This window comes from Acanthochromis polyacanthus, chromosome 19, assembly GCF_021347895.1.
Source record: "Acanthochromis polyacanthus isolate Apoly-LR-REF ecotype Palm Island chromosome 19, KAUST_Apoly_ChrSc, whole genome shotgun sequence".
NCBI lineage: Eukaryota > Metazoa > Chordata > Actinopteri > Pomacentridae > Acanthochromis > Acanthochromis polyacanthus.
The window spans coordinates 29,986,113-30,001,740 of NC_067131.1; the positions used below are offsets into that span (position 1 = coordinate 29,986,113).

Consider the following 15,628-nt stretch of genomic DNA (forward strand, 5'->3'; position numbering starts at 1 on the left):
TTTGCTCCAAATTAGGTTGAAAATTGTCCAAACAGAAAGAACATTTGTTCCTAATTAGGGTAAACTTTTTTTTTTTTTTAAAGAAAGACACATTTTCCCAAATTTGGTTCAAATGAGTACAAATTGACAAGTTTGTTGAAACTGACTCAGAATTTGTCCAAAATGACGCAACAGTTTGGTCAAAATGCTCCAGATTTGTTCTAGATATTTGTTTCCAAATTTGGAAAAAAAATTGTCCAAAATGACCCAAAAATTTGCTCAAAATTTGTTGCAAATTAGGTTGAAAATGTTTTCAAAAACATCGGCATGCTTTTCCCAAATTATTTAAAAAATGTCCAAAATAACTTACAAATGTGGTCAGAATACTCCACATTTGGTTTCCAAATTTGGACAAAAATTGTCCAAAAAGGGAAATTTTGTTCCAAATTGGTTCAACATTAGGACTGTGATTGTGTCTTAAATGACTCAACGATTTCTCAAAAAGCTAAACCACTGGTTTGAAGGAGGCTGAAAGTTTTCATTCATCAGGTTGCCCATAACATAATAGTAGAGCGATGCTCCTGGGTACTTCTTGTTTAAGATGGCTGTTATAAAGACTTTATTCAGCGGACCTGTCAAACTATTTTTAAAGCTTTTGAAATCATTAGCCTTTTTTCTCATTTGGTTCATAACATCATCTGAGATGTACGTGGGCTCTGAGCTTCCTGACTTCTGTCCATCCAGGTAGTTTCTCATGTCATCCAGGCAGGGGTCAGCAGTTTCCAGAGAGGTGAAAACAAAGCAGTAACTATCATGTGCATCGGGTGCGAGCATCTCTCTTTCCAGCTCCGTCTGATCTGTGACGATATTTATGTCTGGCATCATCTCCAAACAGGACCGGACCACGTTGACCTCCCTCTCTTTGCAGTCCAGCCACTTGCTTAGTTTATTATGACTGAACGGTGATTTTTTCTCTCCTCAAAGACTTGTCTCAGTGAGCTCTCGTCCTCTTTTCCTTCACGGATGGAGGGAAGTGTCTTCTCCATGGTCTTCTGGAGATCAGCTTTGTAATAACTGCACAGCTTTTGGAAACGTGTCAACCCATCTTTAAGAGATGGAAAATGTCCCACCACTTTCTCATCCAGGGAATCGTTGCATCTGGATTCCATCTGACTCAGGTCATCCAGGGTGTCTTCAATTTCAATCACCAACCCGACGCTGATGTCATTGATCAGATCAGGAACTTCAGGATCCAGATTCTTCAGCGGCATCATCCAGACCGTCAGAGGAACAGAGTTTTCTCCTCCTTCTCCCAGCAGCTTTGGTAGTCCTGCATAAGTTTTCACTGCCTCTTCGAATGTTGAAGGGTTGCTTTCAAGGATGAAGTCTCCATAGAATTTACAAGAGAATTTCTGAGTCAGGGCTTTTTCTTCATCTGTCAGCTTCAATTCAACTTTCCCCTCAACATCAAAAGCAGGAATCTTCTTAATCAGAGCTCGCATGCTGCCCTCTATTTTCTGAACGCTGTCAGCTTCTACCTTCTCGCTGTCAAACACAAAGAAAGCATTCGCCCCATAAAGGATGGCGGTGACCACATGTGTGGCCGAGCTTCTCTGAATAATACTTTGCTGCTCTTTGTCCAGAGTGCTGAGGTGAATCATGTTCAGCTGTTTGAAGTTGGTGGTAGCTTTGTACTGAAAAGTCACTCTGCTCTGATTCTTGAACCTCTTCTGATCGTTCAGATACTTGGCGGATCCTTCGACTTCCACCAGTCCAGCCAAGAAACTGGCTTTCAAAGAAGCCTCAATATTCAGCAGAGTGGACTTGGACTCAGTGGTGTCAGAGGTAGAAATCTGAAAGTTACTGCTGTGCTGAGAGTTCTCAACTGTGTTGTCTTTTAGAGTATTGGCATCCCACAGTGTGAGACCTACAGAAATGGAAAAACATTTGTGATTAGTCACACAGATGCAGTTTGCTTCCACATTCACATCCCTTCTTCTTGGCTGAATTGCTCCAGAAGGGTTAAAGAACACAGATAAAGAAACTTCATCAGTTTTGGTGATGTAGAAAGTTGAGTGTGATGGCTACCCCAGCCACACCCAGTCCTCACACAGGCTGTCACTCAGCCACCAGGCTTGGAGGCCTGGACTCCGCCCAGGCCTGAACCAAAGCAGACTGGGGAAGGGGAAAGTTTGGGGTTGAGTTTCCTTACTAAATTATGTTGATTTACTTATAAATTTATGGGATTTTTGTTAATGTGAATCATTGGTTTACTGAATGTTAAATTCCCCGTTTAGTTATGTCCTGTCTAGTGTTTTGTCCATGTCAGTCTCCCCCATCCTTATGTGTGTTGGACTGATCAACCAACTTAAGTGTTCCAGGTGTGTCTTGTTTGTCAGGTCAATTGTTTTTTGTCTTGGTTCGGTTCAGTTCCGTTTGGGGGAATTTTGATTCAGTTAATTAAGATTATTTTGACCTCTTTTACGGGCCCAATTTAATGTTACTTTTGAATTTTTGGTTGGCTACAATAAAAAGCCTTAAACTTTATGATTCTTTTGTCCTTTGTCCTGCCCTTGGTCCCTTACATTGAGTTAATCAGATTTTCTTAGTTTCATGGCCTTTAAACTTCTTGTGAGAGATTACAGTCGACAACAGCTGCTGACTCCGCTGAACCAGTTTAGATAGATAGATAGACTTTATTATCCCACTAGGGAAATTTGTCTTGGGCAAAGTGCTACAGTCCACATCAACATTAGAAAAAAGACAAGGCATCATAAAACAACAGTAGCAGGAGTACAGCATTAAGAAGAACACTGGCACTAAAAAGAACCCATTAGATCCACTCATTAGACTCAAACTCTACAGTGGGAAAGCCTGAGGAGCTCAGCAAAGATTTGAAAAAGAAAATCATTGACTTGAACAAGTCAGAAAGTCACTTGGAGCCATTTCAAAGGAGCTTCAGATCCAGAGTCATCTGTTTGTCAGAATAAAGTTCATGGTCCAGTTGTGTTACTGCCACCATCAGGAAGAAAACACAAACTATCATCTGCTGCTGAGAGACGTTTGATCGAGATGGTCAAGAGTCAACCAGGAACCGTCAGAAAGCAGGTCCGAATGAATGAGAAGCTGCTGGAACACAGCTGTCAGTGTCCACAGGGTTTTACATCAACATGAGCTGAGGGGATCCATGAAGAAGGAAGTTCTTCCTCTAGAAGCAGAACCTTAAAGCTCCACTCATCACATGGACAAAGAAAAGACCTTCTGGAGGAAAGTTCTGTGGTCTGATGGAACAAAAACTGAGCAGAAATATGTTTGGAGAAGAGAAGGTGAGACCTTTAACCCAAGAACACCAAACCTACCATCAAGCATAGTGGTGGCAGTATCATGCTCTGTGGAACTGGAGCTTCACACAAAGTAAATGGAACAATGAAGAATGAGGATTACCTCCACGTTCTTCAGGAAAACCTAAAACCATCAGCAGAAGGTTGATCTTGGACACAGTTGGATGTTTCAACCAGACAATGAGCCCAAACACACATCAGACGTGGTAAAGAAATGGTTCCATCAGGCTGGAATGAAGGTTTTAGGCTGGTTTCTACAGTCTCCTCTACATAATTAGGAAACAGTATCTCTACTGTCAGTGTTTCCGGTGACATACATTTCCTTCCTCCTATTGTGGTGCTGAACAGATGACCTCAATACATTTAAACAACAGTCCTGTTTCAGGTCCACCACGACACCATTACTGAGCCATATATTTATTTACTTTTAGCCCTTTATGAAGAAGCCCTGCTTTTCAAACAGGTTTGGGTTTCAGCAGTAATTCACAAAAATCTAAATTTGAAGAAACATTCCTATTTTCCACATCCAACAATGTTCATTTGTCAACATACTCAGTTACAGTTTAATATCTGATTAGACAACTTTGTTGTTTATTTGAATTCTGGGAAATACTGATTTCTGGAAGATGTCACCTTTTGTTGGTCATAAAAATCTCTCTGCAGATTTTGCATTGACAATGACTGTAGTCTTCATGTTGGTGTTTCTTATGACCTCCAGAGTTTTATGATTATTATCTCTGTACAAGCAGTGGCGTTTTTTTGCACAAGCCAACTAGGTGGCCGCCTAGGGCGGCAAACTCAAGGGGGCGGCATGATGAAGGGGGAAAAAAATATCATTAAATACAATTCCCTTCATAAGCACGCAGCTGAGTAAGCATCCATTGACACTCAGATGGTGTTACGTTACATAACAAATGGCGCCCTCTTGAGGTCAAGACTCAGAGGTGCGCCCTCTGCTCTCTGACCGACGAGACCGTCAGCCACCCTCCGGCGACAGGTGGCGGGGGGGTGCACGGCTGCGGTGGGGACGGCGAAGACGACCCGATAGTGTATATATTCCACTGCCCCCCCATCATTAACAGGAAAGGCGAGAGGGGTGCGTGTTTACCGGTGACTGGGCGTGACATACTAGCCTAGCTTAGCTAGACTGTATTCCCGTTATAAGGGATATACGGGAATACGGTCTAGCCCTCCTCCATTGACACATTTTGACAGGTTTTCAAGCTCCGAGCAGATCAGACCGAACCAATCAGAGCACCAGAGGCGGGAGTTAACGATGCGTCATCTTCAGGACCGAGTTGGCGACCGCAACAGAGCGAGGTTTCTCTCGTGCGCTTTCCTCTGTTTTGCACGGGCTGAATTTGTCCTTAAAACCTCAACAAGAAGCAGCTCTTAAAGCTTTTCTTTTTAAAAAGGATGTATTTTTAATTCCGGCAGGCTGTACGATAGAATGCGTAATGCTGCCCTCCACTGTTGAAAGGGAGAGCTTAGATTTTCCTCAGGACCCCTGTACGGCGAAGGAAGCTGTTAAAACTACAAAACATCATGGCGGAAAGGCAGTTGTTAGGTCGCTTAGTGATTGCATCACACATGTGTTACGCTGATTGGCTCTCTCCAATTCAAGCTGTGATCGGTAGTCCCGCCTCTGGGCTAGAATTGGTTCAATGGAGCAGTTCCAGACTGACTTTATGTGTATTTGTAATACACAATATAAAGGCTGTCTGGTCCCCAGGCAAGTGACATACTGACTTGCCTAGGGAGTCAATAAGGCTACAACCGCCACTGTGTACAAGTGCTGACATGTTTCTTTAGGAATGAAGAAACTTGTTGCTGCCTGACAGTTTCACATCACTGATGGCCAAAAATGTGAAATACACACAAGTCCCAGGTGAATGTCAGAACTCAGTTTTTATTTCCTGAACAGAACAAAGACTTTAAAGATGAGCACCTCTGAGGCAGTTTGGTAAAGATCACTGCCACTGACATGGAACAGCCTTTAAATGTGAAGAAGAAACAATTAAACTGCCTGTTTACATCCAGAAAAACAAATTTAGCTGAAGGAACATTTCTGTTTGTACATTTTTGAGATTTTGTCATATTCAGAGGAGTCAGCAGCTGTAGTCAATTAGAATCTCTGACAAGAAATGAAACAGCCACAAACTAACACAACTCTCTACATCACCAAAACTGATAAAGTTGCAGATTTTAACATATTTCCAGAAAACCTTTAATAAATCCATGAAAGAACCAAAATGCAGGATTGTTTTTGTCTGACAGACTTGTGTGTTTCAATGATTCTATCATGAAAATTAAAACTTGTAGGAGTCACTGGAAACTCATGACTGCCACGATGTTCATGGTCTTTACAAGTGGATGGAAACTTTTGTTCATGACTCTAGATTGAATGTAACTTTTAAACTCTCTTTATTGACTGACATTTTGTTCCAGAGAAACAGCTAGCATCAACGGAAAGCTCACGTTGGACAGTTTCTTTTTTCTGACATTCAGAAATACCTTCATCAGAAACGTTGTTGAGAAACAAGTGCTGAAACTGACTCACCCACAAAACCTGGAACCAACAATCTGTTTATAAATTTAACAACATTACATTATAGCACATGAAGACTTACCTGGAATCAGTTCGTCTTTCACAGCATCGTAGAACATTCCGAGGGTGAAAGGTCGACTCAGAGCCGCCACCGTCATGGTATCTGAGGCCATGTCTGTTCCTGCAGACAAACATACAGTAACTGACCACATGCTTTGTTGATTTAGCCTCAGTTTTAATCGAGTGTTTTGGTTTTAGCTGAATGTGATGTTTCATGATACATAAATTTAGGTATTTAGTTGACTCCGGCTGCTGACTCCTCTGAATGAGACAAAATCTGCTGGATACTGGTCAACTCACGCCCCAGAAACTCACGTCCCACATACTTAGGTTACTTACCTATAACTAGCTGAAATCCATGGATGATATCCTTTTACACTGAAAGCTGAAATACCCTAACCCTAACCCTAACCGGGGAATGAGTTGACTTTTGGTGAAGTAGAAAGTTGCATAAATCAAATTTTCTTGGTTTCATGGCCGTTTAACTTCTCATGAGCGTTTACAGTTATTTTCTTACTGACCCAGCAGATTTGTTTTCCATTAGTTTGCAGATATTTTGTGTTATGTTCACAATCTGTTGTGTGAAAAATGTATTTCACCCCTACTCACACGTTTTTCTTTTTACACTGGGTTTAAAAGACAAAAGAGATAAAAATGTAATGCGAACAGTCTGACACTTTAAGCTGAACAATGAATGGATCAACCTAGACGTCCTATAAAGACGAGTTTCCTCCTCACCTGGTGAAGTTGTGCAGATCGGTTGAGTCCTCTAGTCGTCCAACTGGAGCTTCTGGTTGTGATGTGATGTTTCGTGACATTTCGTGGTTTCTTTTATCCTCCTGGCCGACTGACTCCTCCTCCAGCACTCCCCCAGCATTTATATAACCTTTCCTTAGTGCAGTGGGTCTCAAATATTTTTCTTCAGAGGATAAACCCTCCCCCAACAACTCACAAAACATCACAACCAGACGCTCCAGTTGGACGACTACAGGGCTCAACCGATCTGCACAACGTCACCAGGTGAGGAGGAAACTCGACTCTATAGGACGTCTAGGTTGATCCATTCATTGTTCATCTAAGAGTGTCAGACTGTTCACAGTATATTTTTATCTCTTTTGTCTTATAAAATACTGATTTCTTTTTTTGCAACTTTGACCCTTTTTTGTTAGTTTGTTTTTGACAGTTACTTTGTGAATGTGTGCTTTTTTTTCTGTGATTTTACTAAAAATAACTAAAAATAATCTATAAAAGAACTTTAATTACAACAAAAAGCTTCATTTCTTCCACATTTCTTTCAGGTTTTCTGCTAATCTTCTCTCTTCCTCTCAGAAAAGATCAGAAAATTTCACTTCTTCAAGATAATCCAACTAAAACAAACAAATCTGGATAAAACAGAAACATCTGGATACAACTGAAACGTCTGTATAAAACAGAAACGTCTGTATAAAGCAGAAACATCTGGACAAAACAGAAACATCTGGATAACAGAAACATCTAGATAAAGCAGCAACATCTGGATAAAACTGAAACATCTGTATATAACAGAAACATCTGGATAAAGCAGAAACATCTGGATAAAACAGAAACATTTGGTTAAAAAAAGAAACCTCTGTATAAAGCAGAAACATCTGGATAAAACAGAAACATCTGGATAAAACAGAAACATTTGGATAAAGCAGAAACATCTGGATAAAACAGAAACATCTGGATATAACAGAAACATCTGGATAAAGCAGAAACATCTGGATAAAACAAACATTTGGATAAAGCAGAAACATCTGGATAAAACAGAAACATCTGTATATAACAGAAACATCTGGATAAAGCAGAAACATCTGGATAAAACAAACATTTGGATAAAAAAGAAACCTCGGTATAAAGCAGAAACATCTGGATAAAACAGAAACATTTGGATAAAGCAGAAACATCTGGATAAAACAGAAACATCTGTATATAACAGAAACATCTGGATAAAGCAGAAACATCTGGATAAAACAGAAACATCTGGATAAAAAAAGAAACCTCTGTATAAAGCAGAAACATCTGGATAAAACAGAAACATCTGGACAAAGCAGAAACATCTGGATAAAGCAGAAACATCTGGACAAACAAATTTAAACGTGAAGTGGTGTAAAATGAAAAAACCCAAGAAAAAATGTCAAAATTGTGATTAAGTTCAATAAAAGTTGTTATTTGTATCAGATTGTGGGTTAAATTAAATTATCAGATCTTTCTGGTGGTTGTTTCTGTTCAGATTGTTTAAAAAAAAGACGGATGGATGATCTAATGTGTCGACACACAACTAGTTGTCTGAAAACTGTGCAGTTTGGACACGAAAACACACTTTGTTCTCCTGTTTTACATTAAATGATGTTTATGGCATGGATTCCTGCAGCCTTCCTTGCAAAATTAAAGATATAAGGTGTTGGAAAATATTTCAAAATCATGTTTTAGTACAGAAATATTTATGGTTTTTACCAACTTGTGCATGAAATTAGTCACATTTCAGCTTCACAAATGACACCAAAATGAATTAAAACCGAAATTATGATTGGCTAAAGCGTTATTCACACATTTTAAGCCCTATTTTACATTGAATTGTGTTTATTGCAAGGTGTTACGATCCAACCTCTGGTTGGATGCAACAAAATAACCACATGTTATTGGTTTAGGTTAAGGGATTTATTGCTTAGTAGTAAACGGAACGTAAAAGTGACAATAGAACACAAGGCTGGTGAGTGTTGCTAAATCAAAGAACAGAATAAAACATAACAAAGGCTAACAGAGTTTAAAACTGAGCTAAACACAAAGAAAACAACTAAACTCCCTAGCCAAACCAAACTACAGAAGCAACACCCACCACCAGAAACAAAAACTAATACAAAAGGTGTACAGAACAACTAAACAAAACTGGTGCCTCTAAACAGATGTACATACTGAGCATAGTTCACAGAAGCTCAGTATACGGAGTGGCTTTTACACATAATAGGCAGGCTACAAAAGTGGAGCCTCAGTTTCCACTGACACATAGGCCTCCACGCTACACAAAAGCCGCCAACAGAAAGGTCGGAGTTGTCTGGAGCACCCACCACAAGTGCTTCCAGACCGAAAGACCACACAACACAGTGATATAAAGCCAAGAAACACAAAGAGGCACCAGGGTGGACTGGTCAAAGCACCAGCCACCAAGCCTAATGGCGTGGTGGGGCTTTATAGTCAACAGGTGTGGTGCTTGGATGCCTTCGATTGGTCCGGGGAGGAGGAGCTGGAGGGTGGTCCAATTAGGATGACCGGAGGGCGGGGAGAACCAGACGGAAGTGCAGGTCGTCATCAGCTCTGTGTGTCATCAGCTGAAACGGCCGGCAGCTGGGGTTCCAAAGACTCTGAAAAAGTCACAACTGAACCCACACACAAACATTTCTCCCACACAAAGGCCCCAACAAAACACCCCCTCAAAACGGACGGCACACCAATACTGGTGGCCGTAACACAAGGATTCCTGCAAAACGTAGCATAAAAACTCATTAAAAATACCTCAAAATTGCACTTTAGTAGAGTAAAAATCATTTTTATCAGGTTTTGAGTTAATCACATTTCAACTTCATAATTGGCACCAAAATGATTTAAAACTGAAAGTATGATGGATTAATGAATAATGAAATGTATTTGGTGCTTTTTTCCTGTTCACTTTGTTTGATTTTTGTACATATTTTATGCTATATTCACATTTTTCTGCCCTGCAGTTGCAGATTGCTGCCAGTAGGAGGAGTGATGTTCCACCAAACTGCTCCTCAGGCTTCAGATCGGCTGTTTGTCCTCTAAAAAACGATTAATAATCAATAATCCAGTGGTTATCCAGTGTAAAATACCCAATAGGTCTGATTTTATAACACTAATCCATAAATATCTCATTAAAACTGGTTATTTTCTGAATGTCAGACGTGTTTCCTCCTGATTTAACTGAACTTTTCACCCAATAAACAGGAGAATTTCTTCAAATCTGCCTTAATTTATGATACAATTACAAATATATGAGCTTCAGAAGTGGCAAAATGAAGAAAATCTACATTATATGTGACATATAAACACTTAAAACCATTTTATTTGCAGTTTTTACTTGTCTATATTCATAAAAAGTCAGTTTTTTTACTTAATTAAAAGATTTTGCTGCATGTTTCAGAGATAAAACTGATAAATAAACATTCAGGGCGCTTCTGTTTCACGTGAAATGAAACTAATAAACATAAAACTGAAGAGAATCATTGAGGAAGTTCATCTAATAATTGACTGATCTGAATAAATCCTTCCAGAAACAACTAAACCGAGCGTTTATCCGACATTTTATTCAGTTTTTTGCCACAACAGTCGCTCCAGAACTCATTTATTCCGGCTCGGTGACGCCTCGTTAACCAAAACATCATCTGTGTCTCTGAATAAACCAGAAGAATGTTTCAGGGAATCCAGTTAGAACGAGTTTAATCTGTAAAAAAAGACAACAAATGTCCCGTAAAACATAAACAAATATATAGAAGCTGCACTGCTGGGTCCTAAAAACAGCATAACAACCAAATGCAGCCGTTTTTCATCACAAAAACATGTTTTTTAGCCTCATTTTACCTGAAATTAAGAGTATTTTCTTGCTTTTTATTGTTTAAATCAGACTTTTGCTTCTATATCAAGCAAAACATAAAAGCAGATGAATAAATGCAAAGAAAAATAGATTTAAAAAACTGCATTTTGACAGAAAAAAATGCAAATTTTCTTGTGAAAAGTCTATAAGTACACAAAATGTCTGTCATTTAACAAACAGATTTATGTAAAATAGCAGAAAAAACACTTTTTTCTTCAATTTCTCACTAATTGTCTCTAAATTTAAACATATATTTACAGTTTTATGCAACAACAACTGTAAAAATGTGGCAAAATGTGATTTTTTTCTCTTTATATGCTAAAACAAAATTCACATTTGCTTCTATAGCAAGCATGAGATTGTATAAAAGACAAAAACAGATGGATAAATACATAGAAAAATAGATATAAACTGCATTAATTTACCATTTGTCTTGTGAAAAACCCATAATTACCCAAAATATCTGTCATTTAACAAACAAACTTATGTAGAATTACAGAAAAAAATCACTTTTTTCCTATTTCTCACTAATTGTGTCTAATTTAAAACATATATTTACAGTTTTATGCAACAAATGAAAAAGAAAAACTAAAAATATTGCAAATTTAGTTTTCTCTCTGTATACACATAAAATAATCCCATTAGCATCTAAATCAAGCATTAAATTGTAATAAACATAATGACAGATGATAAATGCTCTCAAAAGTAAATAAAAGCTGCATTTTGACAGATTACTAATGCTTTAAGATGATAGAAAATGATGAAAATACATTGAAATCATGAAAAAAGTTTACAATTCTACAAAATATCTGTCATTTAACAAACAAACTGGTGTAGAATTACAGATAAAACATCCTTTTTTGGTTATTTCTCAGTAATTGTGTCCTAAATTTACTGTTTTGAATTGTTTATTTCAATAAATTTAAAGGAAAAACTGTAAAAATAATATGACACATTTTGTGTTGCTCCATCTGGCACTAAATTATAAAAAACACAATAACAGATGAAAAAATGCAAAGAAAAACAGATAAAAAGTGCATTTGACAGAGAAAAATATATGAATTCAACGTTTTTCTTGTGAAAAAGTCCATTATTATACAAAATATGTCAATTACAGAAAAAAAATCACTTTTTTCTGCTATTTCTCACTAATGGCGTCTAATTTTAAACACATATTTACGGTTTTAAAGAGTTTTAAGTAATAAATTAACAGGAATAAAAACTAATTTTGTATTTTTCTCTCTTTATGTGCTATATAGTTCAAATTTCTCTTTAAAAATCTGCATTTTATTGAAGTTTTTAATGTAAATCCACACTCTTATGTGGAAAAAATGAAAGAATTCATTTTAATTTATGGTAAAATTCCAGATTTTCTTCACTGTGTGGGCAAAAATAACCAGAAAAAAAAGTCAGAAGATCACATTTCCTAGTTTTTAACCATCTCTGGAGGAAAAAACACAACTTTTTAAAGACTTCATCCATTGAAACGCGTCAGTTTGTCAGTAAAACTCTTCTTTAGTCTCCTCCTGGAGCCGCATATGAACACTTTGGTCCCTCAGCGGTCACCGTAGATCCGGAGGAGCTGTCCGGAGCTTCGTGGTGCTGAAACGAGAACTTCTGCAGGAGCTTCACCTCCACGTTTTATTTGGTTTTTCTTCTTTTCTTCTTCTTTCCACGGAGAACCTGAACTTAACCAAACAATTAAAAGACATTTCTGAGTCACGATCGGTCGCAAGAAATATCCTTTAATTGTAAAGTCAAGTCCAGTAACTTCCTGCTCCTCCTCCTGCTGTCCGTCCGTCAGATCCTCCCGGTTTCACCTGGAATGACATCACAGGAGAGGTCAGTGACGTCACGCGGCGTCGTCACGGTCAAACGGGGTCGAAACACGAAGCATATTTACGCGAAGGTGAGAAGGAGGACCAGGAGGACTTGTTGAAAACTCACCCCCTGGCTTCACCTTCCTCCCCCCTCCAACATCTGCCTCCTTCATCCCTCCCTCCTCACCTCCTCACCCCCCCGGATGCCCCGTTACCCCCCAGAACCCGGAACCAGCCCGCATCTGCCGCTGGGAGGTGTTTTTTACGCACAGAAAAGCGCCTCTGCCGCCTCCCGGTGCGGAGCTTCGGAGAACTTCCCGGACGGCCGCGCGTCACCCGCAGCCTCTCCAAGCGTTCACGCACCTCCGAGAGCACGCGCACACGCACCACTCCTGATTTAATAGAAATAAGTAATAATAATAAAATCTCACAGAAGCGAGAAGGGGGAAAAAAGGAGAAAAAAAGCGCATTTTTACGCGCGGAGAAGCTGCGAGGAGAATCCTCTCCGGTGCGGCGGCAGCGGCGGCTCCGTGAAGCAGCTCCGGTTCTCCTCGCCTCCTCTGAATGTGCACAACTTCAGTACGGAGCAAGTTGGTTACCGGCACCGGAATGGATGAATAAATAAAAAACAAAAGCAGCCAGAAAGCTGCTCTCCTCCGCTCCAAACCCTCCATCCCTCCTTCCATCCCTCCATCTCCGTCCCTTCGCCTCGCTTTTCTCCGGTCGGTCGGAGCTTCCAGCGCCGTAGATAGAGGCTCTGCAGTCACGTGGGTCGGAGGAGAGAGAAGAGAGAGAGAGAGAGGGAGGAAGAGGGAGAGCGTCCCTCCTCCTCCTCCTCCTCCTCCTCCTCCGCAGTTTGCGCTGTGTTATGTCTCAGACTCGGAGCTGGAGAGTCAGAGCTGCTCGTCCGGCGGATCTCAACCTCTGAAACAAACCCCCGGTGTCTCCTCTCATCCTTCCCCGCTCCCCCGCTCACTCCGCCGGCTTTGGGTTTCTCTCGTCCCCCTTCCTCCTCCTCCTCCTCCTCACCCCGCTGGATCTTTTCTACCTTTTCTTCTTCTTCTTCTTCTTCTTCTTTCTCCAACAGTTTTGGGATTTATTCTTCTTCTGATTATTTATTTCTACTCCGGGCTGCTGGTTTCTCTCCACGCCGCTGCTGGATGTGGATTAGTCTCATCACTGGAGGAACAGAAACACCCTGACGGAGGGAGAATAAAGCCCCAGCAGCGCGGTGGATCCGTGGATGCGCCTTTTGGGCTCGAACCGGAGATGGAATCGCTGATTTTGTTGTTTCATTCCCTGTGGATATTGCAATGCAACACAGTGAGCGGCGACTCCATCATCCACATCGGTAAGAGCCTCTTCCTCCTCTCCTCCTCTCCCTCTTTATTTTTATTTGTTCTTTCATTTCTGAGCTGCACATTTGAAGTTGGGAGAATGGCAGCAGCATTTTTAGAGTTTCCTTCATCTCCATCTCCTCTGTGGCGACCTCACAGCTGATTATCATTCCGAGCCGTGCCAGGAGAAACGCTGTTGCATCCAGACGCACACGCAGCGCAGCGCCGGGTACAAGTGTCCGCAAAGTGTTGCGCTGCGCCATCCCTCCATCCCTCCATCCTTTCATCCATCTCTGCGTCCTCAGGCGGACATGTCCAACATTCACATTTCCATGCAGAAAAAAAGCAAAAACCTGCGGCTGGTTACAGAAACTGGTCCGACGTGGGTGTTTGGAGGGTTTATCCTTCCTCCCCTCCCTCCCCCTCCTCCCTCCTTCCTCCCCTTCCTCCCCCTCCTCATCCATAAGCCTGAACTTTGAATTGGACGTGAGTGAAATGTTAATCAACTCTGCCAGGAGGAGCGACGACACCAGCCCACATCTCCGCTCGTTTTCCACTTTTATTCCAACACCACGTTCACTTGGAGGGGGAGGCTCTCTTCCTCTTATCCTCACCCACTTCTCGCGCAAACTCACCCAAAAATGTGCGCCAAATCCCAGCTCACACGATAGAAACATAAAATAATCGAAGGTTGTTTTTTTTTAGACATTTCTTCAGCAGCACTGCGGTGGTCTGTGTTGGTTTGTAGCCGGGGAGGGAGGGAGGGAGCGGATGGGAGGAGAAGGGGGGAGTCACATCCATTCAACTGAAGAGAATCCACTTCCTACTTGAGGAGATTTTCCAGAAAGCTGCGTGAATTCCACAGCCCCAAAAATGAAACTACCCGGTTGGATTTTCTGCGTTTTTGCGCACATTTCCGCCACTCGGGCCTCATTTAAAAGCACATTTTCGGTCCCTACAGTCTCCTCCGGTGTTTCCAGAGGATAGATGCACAGATGGAGGCTCCAGGAGGAAATGTGAACAGTTGTAGGAGATTATCAGGACAGCAGAAGAGCAGCAGAGCTCATGTAGCAGCATGAGAAACATCCTGATGCGTCTTTGATCAGCTCAGAAATCCGCAGATTGTTCTTCTTTATGCTAAAACAGTTGATAAAGCTGCAGGATTAAGAGTTTTAAAGACTTGGTTTGTTTCCTGAATGTGTTTTAGACACATTACATGACCGCTTCCTCTTGAGTTTGACCATTTTTACCATTGTGAAATGAGAAGTAAAAGTGTAAAATGCACGGAAATAACCAAGAAGTAGCTGCTAGTTTGATCCAAATCCAAGATATCTTGATTTTCCCTCCTAAAATTTTTAATTTCTCAATTTCTAATGGTCTGAAGCGGCAAAAAATCTGATAATTTGCAGGAAAAGCAAGAAAATCATCTTAAAAATCCTCAGATTTTTCTTCTTCTACATTAAAACCAGTTGATAAATCTGCAGGATGAAGAGTTTTAAAGACTTGGTTTGTTTCCTGAATGTGTTTTTAACGTTTAACATGTCATTCAGTAACATGTAGTCGTATTAAATGACTTCTTCTTGACTTTTACCAGATATCGTAGTAAAAAAACAACAATCAGTGGCTTCTAACTACTAACTCTGTTCTATAATTTCATGATTTTGAAATGATCAGATCTGCTGAAATGGCTCCTCGTTTTGTGCAAATCCAAGATGTCCTGATTTTCTCACTTAAAATGTTTAATTTGACAGTTTTTAAAGGAGCAAAAATATCTGGAAAATTGCAGAAAAATGAACAAATGAAGAAGAACTTTGTGCAACAGTCGACTCTTTTTGTTGATTCGATGCTGTCATGATCTCCTGTAGATCCTCCTGTAGATCCTGTAGATCCTGTGGATCCTGTAGATCCTGTGG

General features: G+C 40.4%; 2 protein-coding genes and 1 long non-coding RNA gene across 4 annotated transcripts in view; 1 reads left to right on the forward strand and 2 right to left on the reverse strand.

Annotated features, from left to right (window-relative positions):
• Window positions 1-288: 288 nt before the first annotated feature.
• On the reverse strand, window positions 289-6,934 carry LOC110960134 (verrucotoxin subunit beta-like). Its single transcript, XM_051939930.1, is given in 4 exon segments — window positions 289-950; window positions 953-1,906; window positions 5,951-6,049; window positions 6,667-6,934. Coding segments are annotated over 3 exon segments (1,530 nt in total). The 5' UTR covers window positions 6,042-6,049; window positions 6,667-6,934; the 3' UTR covers window positions 289-465.
• Window positions 6,935-10,387: 3,453 nt separating this feature from the next.
• Window positions 10,388-14,466, reverse strand: LOC127531189 (uncharacterized). 2 transcript variants are annotated; one of them, XR_007938176.1, is made up of 2 exons: window positions 14,351-14,466; window positions 10,388-12,378 (listed from the first exon to the last, which is right to left on the reverse strand). It is a non-coding gene; the product is annotated as an uncharacterized LOC127531189 (long non-coding RNA). The 2 variants fall into 2 exon arrangements; XR_007938175.1 differs by lacking the exon at window positions 14,351-14,466 and adding an exon at window positions 12,506-13,006.
• Window positions 13,006-15,628, forward strand: part of grid1b (glutamate receptor, ionotropic, delta 1b) — a 739,432-nt gene continuing 736,809 nt past the window's right edge. Inside the window, 1 exon segment of the mRNA XM_051939963.1 lies at window positions 13,006-13,729. Coding sequence (XP_051795923.1) covers window positions 13,648-13,729 — 82 coding nt within the window. The 5' untranslated portion in view covers window positions 13,006-13,647.